This window comes from Phoca vitulina, unplaced genomic scaffold (genome assembly GCF_004348235.1).
Source record: "Phoca vitulina isolate PV1807 unplaced genomic scaffold, GSC_HSeal_1.0 scaffold49, whole genome shotgun sequence".
NCBI lineage: Eukaryota > Metazoa > Chordata > Mammalia > Carnivora > Phocidae > Phoca > Phoca vitulina.
This window is the reverse complement of record NW_022589752.1, coordinates 9,506,126-9,518,394: the sequence shown is the minus strand read 5'-3', so window position 1 is coordinate 9,518,394 and position 12,269 is coordinate 9,506,126. Positions and strand designations below refer to the sequence as shown.

General features: G+C 35.6%; 1 protein-coding gene across 1 annotated transcript in view; it reads right to left on the bottom strand.

Moving 5' to 3' along the window:
* Window positions 1–12,269, bottom strand: part of DNM1L (dynamin 1 like) — a 52,175-nt gene that overhangs the window by 17,411 nt on the left and 22,495 nt on the right. Inside the window, exons 2-8 of the mRNA XM_032432702.1 lie at window positions 11,909–12,056; window positions 8,203–8,241; window positions 6,713–6,759; window positions 6,245–6,316; window positions 3,827–3,913; window positions 1,742–1,904; window positions 272–480 (exon numbers count right to left, since the gene is read on the bottom strand). Coding sequence (XP_032288593.1) covers window positions 272–480; window positions 1,742–1,904; window positions 3,827–3,913; window positions 6,245–6,316; window positions 6,713–6,759; window positions 8,203–8,241; window positions 11,909–12,056 — 765 coding nt within the window. The remainder of the gene's footprint in view (window positions 1–271; window positions 481–1,741; window positions 1,905–3,826; window positions 3,914–6,244; window positions 6,317–6,712; window positions 6,760–8,202; window positions 8,242–11,908; window positions 12,057–12,269) is intronic.

The following is a 12,269-nucleotide window of genomic DNA, read 5'->3' as shown; positions in this document are numbered from 1 at the left end:
CTCCCCCTGCTTGTATTCCCTCTCTCGCTGTGTCTCTCCCTGTCAAATAAATAAATAAAATCTTTAAAAAAAATTTTGTTAAAAAAAAAAAGATTTTATTTATTTGAGAGAGACACAGCGAGAGAGGGAATACAAGCAGGGGGAGTGGGAGAGGGAGAAGCAGGCTTCCCGCTGAGCAGGAAGCACGAGGCGGGGCTCGATCCCAGGACCCCGGGATCATGACCTGGGCCGAAGGCAGATGCTTAACGACTGAGCCACCCAGGCGCCCCAATAAATAAAATCTTAAAAAAGAAAAAAAAATTTCATATCTGCTTTGAAATGGGAATGCTGCAATTCTTATCCCATTCTTGATGGCTAACCTGTTAACTACTCCAATTATTCCAAGTTTGACTGGTATAACCCTTCCCATCAATACATCCATGGCATCAGTACCCGCATCCATGAGGTCAAGTTTAGTGATTACAGCTAAGGTTCTGCGACCTGGTAAATGCAAAAAAAAAAAAAAAGAAAAGAAAATGATCCATTAAATAAAGCTATTAGGTATTAATCAAGAAAAATCCTCATCTATAATCCCTCCAACATTACCTCTGTCATCATTTTGATAATGCTTTTCTAACCTTTGCTTACAAATACTTTTTAAAAACTAATTTTAGGGACACTTGGGTGGCTCAGTCAAGTCGTGATCTCAGGGTCATGAGATCAAGCCCCTTGTTAGGGCTCCAGGCTCAGTGGGGAGTCTACTTGTCCCTCTCCCTCTTCCTCTGTCCCTCCCCAGCTAGTGCTCCCTCCCTTTCTCTCAAATAAATAAAATCTTAAAAAAAAAAAGTCACATGCTCTACTGACTGAGCCAGCCAGGTGCCCCTAGAGCTTACCTTTTAATCTAAAATGACGTGTGGTAAAAATTTCTTAAAAACTTCAAATTAAAAAAAAAAATTCTTTAAAAAAATTTGTTTATGGTAATTTTAATTAGCAGTTATAGCATTAACCTTTCCTACCAAATTTTTATTTCAAATTCTTCTTCAAAGCAGGAAAAAAGAAACATGACACAGCTCACAGAACCTCCAAATACTCAAGTAAAAAAAAATTAGCTCCTGTATGGAGCAAAGCTACCTTTATTAGCACCAATAATAACTACTCGCCTACAAGCTGCCATTTTATATATACTAAGAGATGCACACCACAGCATTAGTCAAATACCATACACTGACCCACAGTATGAACTAAATTAGGATTTATGAACATAATCCTTGGGGTTATGAATGCTTCATGAAAGGATTTTACCTTTATTTCTAAGAATTTCCTCTGCCTTGTCTAAATGTATTCTACCTCTGCGGAATGTAGATACCACAATTTTCTACTATACCATAAGAATCTACAATGATTACCTATTATGACAGTTATTCTTTGAAGTCAGCCATTCAAAAATCTAAATCATTTTATTCATACAAAACAAACCCTCTTTGCAAAGCCCATCTTACAATTTTAAAATCATTAGGCAACCATTACAAATATGGACATTACGTAAAGTGTTCTTGCCTTGACTATACAGCAACTAACCCATTAAAACTTTATTTTCCATCAGAATTTCTATTTCTACTTATAAGCAAAACAGGATTGCATTATTTTTTAAATCTGTATTAACAGCTAGAAAAATTACTTTTAAAAATAAGTATTCCTTTCTGGAGGGTAGATTTACCACTGTTACCCAAGCATCTCATTCAATATTAACATCCGTCCTTACCATCTGGATCTACCTCTCTGGAAATCTTCAGTGCCTCTGATGTTGCCATATCTGTATTAGCAGCAGTGACAGCAAGGATGATGGAATTTGGATTACTGATGAACCGAAGAATGAGCTCTCGGATTTGAAGCTCAATATCCTTAGGTTGATCACCTACAGGCACCTGAACCGAACAGAGATGAGCAAGGAACTAATAATAAAAATCAACTCAGCTTCCCCCACCCCCATTTAATCTCCGGAATATAGGTATTACTCCATTCACAGATAGTTAAAATGAAGAAAGTATATACTACTACTAGTGCTATATATGAATTTGGTAGTATGTGAAAGTCTCAAAACGTATCTCTTGCAAATATCAAAGTTTACCATGTAAAGGACTGGTCAATGATAACTGCCTAGAGACAAATTCATTTGTTCATTCAATTAGCAAGTACTTATGGCAGCCTACTATATTTGAGGCGCTGTTCTACATCAGATATGTCCCAGTAGTGATTAAAAAAAAGACCGAGGGGCGCCTGGGTGGCTCAGTTGGTTAAGTGTCTGCCTTCGGCTCAGGTCATGATCTCAGGGTCCTGGGATCGAGCCCCGCATCGGGTTCCCTGCTCAGCGGGAAGCCTGCTTCTCCCTCTCCCACTCCCCCTGCTTGTGTTCCCTCTCTCGCTGTGTCTCTCTGTGTCAAATAAATAAATAAATAAAATCTTTAAAAATAAATAAATAAAAATAAAAATAAAAAAAGACCAAAATTCCTGACTTCATAAAGTTTATATTTTAGTGATGAGAAGTAGATAATAAGCAAATACATATATATAGTATCTAGGTGGTGGCAGAGCTATGGAAAAAATTAAGCAGAACAAGAAGCTAGGGAATGATTAGAGAAGGTTATACTTTTAAATAATTATTGGATTATGCTTTTAAATAGAGTAATGAGGGAAGAAGTCATTCAGAAAATGACATTTAAGAGAATGAGCAGAGAGCGGGAAGCCTGCTGCTCCCCCTTATGCTCGCTTGCTCTCTCTCTGACAAATATTTTTTTTAAAAATTAAAAATTAAATAAATTTAAAAAAAAAGAGAGAAAGCACATAAACTGAAAGAGATAACAGAGGTATATGCAGCTATCTGGGGGAAGAATATTCCAGCAGAATGAACAGTAAGGGCAGAAAACTGGAGCAGAAAGAGAAGAATAACAGGGATACTTTCTCTTTTAAGAACTTACGCTTTTATGGTGAATGAGATGAAAAGCCACTGGAAAGATTTTGAGCCAAGGAATGACACAATCTAATTTCACCTTAATAACATCACGCTGGCTGCTTACTTAAGAACAGATTATGAGGAAGACCTATTAGGAGGTTATTGCAGTAATCCAGCTGACAGGATAGTGGCTAGATCAGGATGGTAGCTATAAATTTGTAAGATATAATGGAATTCTGAATATATTTTAAATGTAAGGAGAGCCAAAAGGATCTTCTCAGAAAGTAGGCTGTGGAATAAAAAGTGTCATGGATGACTACAAGCTTTTTGGCTAAACAACTGATAGAAGAGAGCTGCCATTTATTGAGGTGGGGGAGACTACAGAAGGATCAAGTAAGGTTGAGGGATAAGGTCAGAAATTCAGCATAAGACACATCAGGTTTGAAATGCCTATTAGACACTTCAGCATACATGTCAAATAGATAGTTGGATATACAAGTCTGGAGATGTTTACCTGCTGTCAGCATACAGACACTCATGTATTTAAAAAGCCATAGTTTGGATGAAATCATCAAGGAGGGTAAGTGTGCCCAACTGACAAGAGGTCTAAAAACAGCTCCGAGGCACTCACTGTGGAGACAATGGGAAGATAAGAAACCAGCTAAAGAGACAGAGGAGTGGCCAGTAAGACTAGAAAGAAATCTGCAGAGTATGTTATCCTGGAAGCCAAGTAAAGAAAGTGTTTCTAGGAGAAGGGAGGGCTCAACTATATCAATGCTGCTACTAGACCAAGTTGACTTGGGGGGGGGTGATTATTCTCATATGAGGTCAAGCAAAAACCACCACAATTGAAAACAAACATGACCAAATCCACAATGAGTAACAACTAATCTTTACCTTGGTCATTCCTGGCAAATCCACAAGTGTCAGATTGACAACATTGGGTGAAAAAATCTTAAGATGAATTGGCTCAGGGCTTACTCCCTAAAAATAAGTTTTAAAATATCATATTAAAATCACATTAAAATTTCAGTGAAATATAAAATGCTAAAGTACACTTCATTTCAAGTAGATAGACGTTAGATGCTTTTAAACATGAATTAAACCATGAACATTTCAATAATCAAACCCTGATGAAACACATGGCAAGTAAGACAGAGAGCCACATAGTAGGTGATAATCTTATCCAATCCTATAACGTTAATATACAAAATGTATTTCCCCTGCATTACGTCACATTCTTTTCTCTTGATTCTGAACAGACAAAACTTCTTAAATATGTTTAATAGACTTAGTGCTGAACAAAAGAAAACTGTATCATTATCCAAATTTATGAGGTTCTTGAGTAGAGAGTGATGCATGGGGTAACAAGTTATCCAAATCAACTTGGTTCCTAATCTTTGAATATCAAGTAGCAAAAGTGTATATTGTAAGAGATTCCTTGGAAAATTTATCCATATCTTCAGATCCCTGAATTCAAGTAGGGAGAATTTGGATAGTGAGAGATACCTCTATCTTCTCTCCCCTAGACTGAGATTATTATCCAGGTTGCCTTCTCTTCACCACTGGCCCTCTACCAGTTTTAAAGTTGAGCCAGCTGCATGTAAAAAGGCACACAGAAAATGTGCATGACTTATCTTTGCACATGCCCTTCTTTATCCTTGAAAACGTCCTCCCATCTTACCTACCTTATATCTTCTTTCATTAACCCAATGAAAATTCTAATTTCCCAGAAAGCTTTCTTGGAACATCCTTTACTCTGAGTTTAATATTAGATTACTCCAAACTACTTTTCTATTTCAAATACACCAATGTTCCAGAGTCCTACGCTGACATTCAGCATACCCACCTAGGTTGTGTACTTCTCAGGCATTCCCTTATCATGTCCAATACAAAGCTTTGCTCAAATGCCTTTACAATTTCAATCTCACAGATATTTTAAATCCTTCAGGGCTTTATGTTAGGCATATGAAATCATTTAGATATTTATACATACAAAATTACTTACATAAGATCAAAGTATCATTTACTTCATTACAAACATGTCTTAAGAAAGGAGAGACTTTTCACAGATTTGGGGGTAGGGGACTTCTCATCCTTTGGACGCTGTGGGTAAGAAAACCTGCTAGGTAAGTATATCACATCCCCACCATAAATTAAACATCTTGTTGGTATACAGACTCAATCTTTCATGACATTCAGTTTAGTGTAACTAAAACTTTCCTTTCTGAAACACTAGTCACAGCCACTCTAAATTCTAGCCCTATGTAAAATTACCACCAATTCCTAAGTTCAGTAACTCCATGGCGATGCAGGAGGAGAGAATTCAGACTGGTATTATGATTAATAACATCCCCAAAGTCAAAATTATCCCTGATACAATTACAGGACTGAGGACAAGCTAACCTAGCTCCTTGCCACTTTTTCTACCTCTTCTATACAACACGATTAATTAGAAATTCAAGGAAGTATGGTAGCAGCAGCAAAGGTTACCAGTCCAATAATGAACAAAGCTCAGTTGGTCAGAGAGCTAAATATCCTGACTAGGCACAAAGAACTAATATGGCTCCCAAAATGCCTTTTTGTCAGGACCTTTCCAGCAGAGCACCTGGCAGAAATAAAGGGCTCAATGAATGCTTGTTGAATATTAGTACTGCGTTAGGGCCAACCTGTGGGATTAAACGGCCTCTGGATAATACAAGAATGGAGGTTTAAAAATTTTTTTTAAAAAGGAAGGGAACAGAGAGAAAGGTAGCAAGAGTAAACAAAGGAGAGAAAGCAGAAGCATTTATGGGAAGCAGTGATAGTGCCTGGTGTCAAGATTAATGGCATCTTGGACACCTAATTGACTTCAAATTCTCACAATATTAGAAAACAGGAGAACAGTTAACATTAGTTTTTATTTTCACTGAAACAACCTCTCTTTGCTTTCATAAGTAAATCTAGCCTCACTCAGGTGTAAGAAAGAGAGGTCTTCAAAAATCTCAGAAGTTACATAATGCCTCTTGAGTTAGAGTACAGTCAATCCATCAGATGAAGGTAACTTATTGTAGCAGTATTAAATAGAAAAATTATACAAGTGGTATGTACATCACAAGATCAAGAATAAACATCTAAATGAAATATCTAATAGCATATAAAAGCTCTAAGAAAGAAATGGGATTTTAAGTAAAGTTTTTATATATTTGTGAAAATCTCCATTAGTTTTCAATACTAGGACTATGAATTTACAATGCCCATCATACATTACATACAGAATACTCTCAATGCTACATTTACTGATGTTTATATGTTCCAGCTCTAAAAGATGCCTACCTTATTATTTCCTGAAATCCTTTCTGTTTCATTTTCAATTTCTTGTCGAATTTCATCAAAATCCGTGTAAAGCTAAAAATTATTGAAACAAAAAGCACAACACTCATAGTAAGATCAAGTTTTTAACTGAGGGGTTAATAAATTTCAAAAATGTCTATGGATCTGCTTCACAGATTAGTGAATTCTAACATAGAGATATTTTCTGAGCCAAGGAGTTCTATATGAGTTTTTCAAAGCTGCCTGATTCCACAACAGTTAATTTCCAAATTACAATAAAGCTCAACTTAATGTGTTTTCCAAATAAACTGCTATGGTTAGAAATGTTACTAAGATAAGATTATTTTATAAGGAACAGTTGCTTCAAGGTAACATACCACACCGCCAATGATAAACTAAATTATCAAATACTTGTACAAAAAAATTTTTCAACATGTTATTTCTTCATAATATTCTTGTGTGATTGATTACCTTATTTTTGGTGTGAAGAAATTTACCCCATTCTTCTGCTTCAACCCCTGAAAAAGAAAAACTCCGTTTATTGGGAACTATGGGAATTATCTTTTTATCTTAGGGATTCAAAAAGGCAACATAGTATCATTTGTTTCTAATTTTGCCACTGACAAGCAGTACTTTAAGATCTACTAAATTATATTTAAAAATTGTATCCTATATTTCAAGAAGTGACTATTTTCAGTTATTCACAGGTCTTCCTTTTGAAATCTAGATTTGAAATCTAGATTCTACAAATAAAATTGTTCACTTCTCTTCATATTTTGTATGTAATTATATCATAGCAGAAGTATATGCTTTGTTTTTAAATATCTTACACATAAAGCAGTTTATATAATGAAAGTAACTCAAGCAAATGGCTAAAAGAAGAAAAACTAAGAATCCTACTGAGTAACACAAAAAGCACATATAATAGATTTACACATATACCTCAAGGTAAAAATTTGCAGTATGTGAACGAAACAGCTATTAAATCCATTTTTTTTTTTTTTTTAATTTGGTTTCCTACTGACTACCTATAAGCCACAATGTGCTGTTCCTTTAAAGAGCTCCCTCAGTAGTGCATTCTGTGATTTATATGCACTTTCAAGGGGAAGTGATTTTCCCCCTTTGGAAGTGAAGGTTGGAAAGAAATGAAATGAGTGTGTGTTGGGGAGGAGGGCAGGACGGACAGACCCTAGCATAACTATTGTACGGAGTTGCTACTCTCCATGAAGTTTCCCGTAATAGGTCTGTTCTTCCTGCACTTGCTGAAAAAAAGGAAAATATATTCACTGTAGGCACTGTTTCAAGTGGTCTAAATCTTGGCGAGCAAGTTTTGTTCGTTTTCTCCGAGAAACTAGACATGTTTAATTGTACAAAGGTAACCTAACTGCCTTTCCTAAGCACAGCTATTCTGCTTTCGCCAAATTCAGAGTTTTAAATATCTTCATGACCGAGTTTATGAATAATGCCTATCAGCCACTGAAATCAAAACAAAAATGACTAAAAGATATTCAAATAAATATTGAAGAAAAAGGGATTCGATTCTTTGGTGGAAATAAGGTAAATAAAACTGGATCCTTTTTGCGAGTAAAATGCTCACCTACTTGAAGCTTAGTACCTTCTTCCAAGAAGTCTCATGGGAGGACTGGAGTAATCTAGGTGAACAGAACTCACAGAAGCAAGTACTACATACCAAAGGGGTGTTTTTAATTTACCTTATCATATACAAGAGGCCTGGCTTAACAAGCATGTTTTTAAAAATAAAAATAAATTACATTCACCACCAAAAGAAGCCTGCATTCTGATGCAATGCCAAGAGGTAACGAGAACCACCTGCAATCAATCAATGTGGATAGGCAAATAAAAATGGAAGAAAAATAACGCACACAGCCTGTAAGGGTACAGAAGCACACATGCAGGCAGACTAGAAAAAGAAGGGCCAAAAACAAATGGATAAAGGAAACCTTTAGAAAGGTGTCTTGAGTTTTTCCATGTAGCAGGGTCTGTAGTTAAAGAGAAACAGCACAGAATGGTAAGTTTAGTGCTTATCCCTAATATTTTAAACCTCTTTAAAAAATCAAATGTGCAGAAACCTGAACACATTTCAAATGCACAGAGCATTCAATTACTCAAAATTTACAACTGTAATTCCCACTACCATTAATTATAATTAAAGGGATGCAGAGATTTTAAATGATATAAATGAAGCATACTATGTGTCATAATTTACTGTTATTTTCCATTACAACTAATTGTGTTACCTCTGGTTTCTAGTTCTAACACAACTGGATTAAACTTAATTCACTCTCCAAAAGTTTGCCTTAAATATTTGATATATTTGATATCTATGACTATGGGAAAAGATAAATTGCCTGGTACAAAAAAATCTACAAAGCATACCAAACACATCTTTCAATACGTCGAAAGTAAATACATACAAGTATTTACCTTATTCACAAAGATTGAGCTTTATAAGGGATTACGATGTTCTTTGAAATATATACTGAATTTAAAAGAACACAAACAATTTTGGTCTTTAATCAGCATGCTACCGTTGGATTTTGCCTAAAAAGAGGAAAGCTTAATTTATTTCTTAAAATATATGAAAGATAATCATGAAGTTCAAAGTTCAAACTAAACCACCATCTTACTCTAATGTTTCTGGTAAGATTTGATCAGAAAATTCTTTTACATTGGCAAAAGGGGGTGCAAGCTGAGAAATTCTATACACTGACACCTCAATTATCATATCTGGTTGGCAGAATGAAGGATTCCACATTGAATAAAATTTCCTGATAATTAAATTATGTCTATTAAACATTAAAATATTTTTTGGGGTGCCTGGGTGGCTCAGTCGTTAAGCGTCTGCCTTCGGCTCAGGTCAGGATCCCAAGGTCCTGGGATCGAGCCCCGCATCGGGCTCCCTGCTCCGAGGGAAGCCTACTTCTCCCTCTCCCACTCCCCCTGCTTGTGTTCCCTCTCTCACTGTGTCTCTGTCAAATAAATAAAATCTTTAAAAAAATAAAAAATAAAAAAATAAACATTAAAATATTTTAGTCAATTTTGATGGACCTGTATCTAAAAATGGATTAAAGGGGACGCCTGGGTGTCTCAGTCAGTTAAGCGTCTGCCTTCAGCTCAGGTCATGATCCCAGGGTCCTGGGATCGAGACCCACATGGGGTTCCCTGCTCAGCGGGGAGCCTACTTCTCCCTCTCCCACTCCCCCTGCTTGTGCGCTCTCTCTGATAAATAAATAAATAAAATCTTTAAAAATAAAATAAAAATAAAAATGGATTATACTACTCCATGTCATCCTAAAACTAACCTATTATTGATAACCTGGGGCTTTCTTACATAACAAAGCCCTCTGAGGCTATAAATCCCTATACAAAATGGTTAGAGATGGCTTTTTCTTTTCTGAAAGTTCCATCTGGTTATGTTTTCCTCCCTTTCTCCTCTCTGGTTGTCAGACTGTCAGGTAGTTCATACTCTTGTGGCTAACTAAATGTTTATCTGCTTCATTATTTCTGACTTTCTCTGGGTTACAAAGATTTATGATAAGGTAGACTGTTTATCCTGAGGATAAAGAGGCTCTGGTGAGAAACTAAGGAACTATGCTAGTTATTAATAGGACATACAAAATTTAATACTCAAAACTTATTTAATCTATTTTGTGTTCTGGGTAGCTGAGTTGTCATTTTAAATGTGAGGTTTATGTTTTTTTTATATAAAATATAAGCACTAAGCTTTGAAAAAAATATATATATAGGTTAAGATACGCAGATTTGCTGACCACCACCAAGAAGAGACACATGAACAAAACATAGTGAACATACAAGCAGAGATACTGAGGAACTGACATTTCTGTAGCTGAAATATATACCCTTTTCTAAAAACACTGCCCAGCTCTGCAAATAGTTTCTGAGAGGCAGGATATCTATCATCTGCCCTTTTCATGGTGACTGAAGAAAATAAAAAGTTAAAAGAAAGAGACCTAATTAATGCCATATGGTTTCTTAAAGTCTTAGTTTAAGGTATTTGGTAGATTTGATGACATAAGTTAGTGGGAATGAAATTTTAAGGGTTATTTTATATATATATATATATAAGCTGAACCACAGGTTAGTTCAAAATGATTAAATTCAAGGCTCAGAATTTCAATAATAAAGAAATATTACAGAAATGCAAAGTGATGAATAATATACCAAGACACTACCTAATATAATTAAGAGGCTCCTACATATCCTCTGGCAGTTTATCCAAAAATATTACTTGTTAACATCTACAACTTCATTAACCTGCTTCAGTGATTAACTTTCTACATCATGATAGGATTTTTTTACTTCCTTTAAAAAAAAAAAATCAGGCTATCACCACCAATGCTCCATCATATAATAATGGAAAAATAAGACACAAATTAAAGTAACTTCAATTTCAGGGCGCCTGGCTGGCTCAGTTGGTCAAGCGACTGCCTTCGGCTCAGGTCATGATCCTGGAGTCCCCGGATTGAGTCCCGCATCGGGCTCCCTGCTCGGCAGGGAGTCTGCTTCTCCCTCTGCCCCTCCCCCCTCTCATGTGCTCTCTCTCAAATAAATAAATAAAATCTTTAAAAAAATAAAAATAAAAATAAAGTAACTTCAATTTCATCAATACTATCATCCCTTCTTAGGTCAGAATCTAAGAAGTAGAATGAAAGTGCACTGAAAACAGATCTCTGCAGATAAGTAACAAACATGGTTCTCTGCTGCAAATGTAATAATTACAGCATTTTACAGACTTTTATAAATAAGACAGAAAGTCTGAGCCAAACACTGAACTAACAAGGAAGATTAAGTATATTATTTTCATCAAACATTCCAACCTCACTAATATAAATAGAACACATGCTTAATAAGCAATTTAATATCTGTTTATAGACATCGCATTTCTCAAAATATTTTCAGTTTAACCAAAGAAGGACTGCTATAAAGGACAGTGTATATTTTCTTATCTTAATATTCCACATTTACTATTGCAGGAGTGGGTGGATCTTAAAAATCAGAATAGTATGTGCTATGTAGGTAAGCCTTAGCAAGAGAAGGATAGTAAAAAAAATAAAAAGAACCAAAACTCTTTCTAAAAATAATATTTTATTAGCTTAAAGGGCAAAAGATTCAAAATTAGCAGGTACATGGTGAGACCAAAAAAGGGAAGGTGAGACAACACTGCTGTACTGAAAAGCAAAGTCATTTTAATTGTATTTAAAATTTTTAAACTAAAATCTAAATTATTTAAATTTCTAAATCAAAGTTAAAAAGTAAAAACACTGTTTTAAATACTAGGGAAAAAAGCTTATTAAAACACTCCAAAAGACACAAAAACTTTTTTCTTTAAAATAACTGACTCCAATTTACCCAGTACCTCACTAAATCCTCCCTAAGCATTAATGACAGTTTACTAATAAGCTGAATTACCAAAAAGGTACTATTCCTAACACATCTACTCATGGTCCTCAAAACAAAACTTACTCTTTTTTCACAAGAGAAATGATGCATTCCACTTCTCTTCACAGGACTCCTGCTTTTATTATAGCCACTGATTTGTCTAATTAATTCATGATTTTTTAAGCAAAATTTTCAAGCAAAAATGAAGAATTTTTAAACTATTTTTATTCCAATTCTAAAATTTACCATTTTCTTCTCCTGTTGTTTTTCGCTTATCTTCGGGTGAAACATGGACCAGCTGCAGGATGAGAGGTCTCCGGGTGACAATGCCAGTGCCTCTGGGAAGCAGGTCCCTCCCCACCAGGCTTTCTAGCACTGAGCTCTTTCCACTGCTCTGAAAAAAGAATACACAAGACCAAAATTAGTTTCTCCACAGATTTTTTTTTAAGATTTATTTATTCATTTGAGAGAGACAGAGAGCACGTATGCACATGAGCACGGGGGGTGGGGAGGGCGCGGAGGGAGAGGCAGAGAGAGAATCTCAATCAGACTCCCCGCTGAGCACAGAGCCAGACACAGGGCTCAATCTCACAACCCTGAGATCATG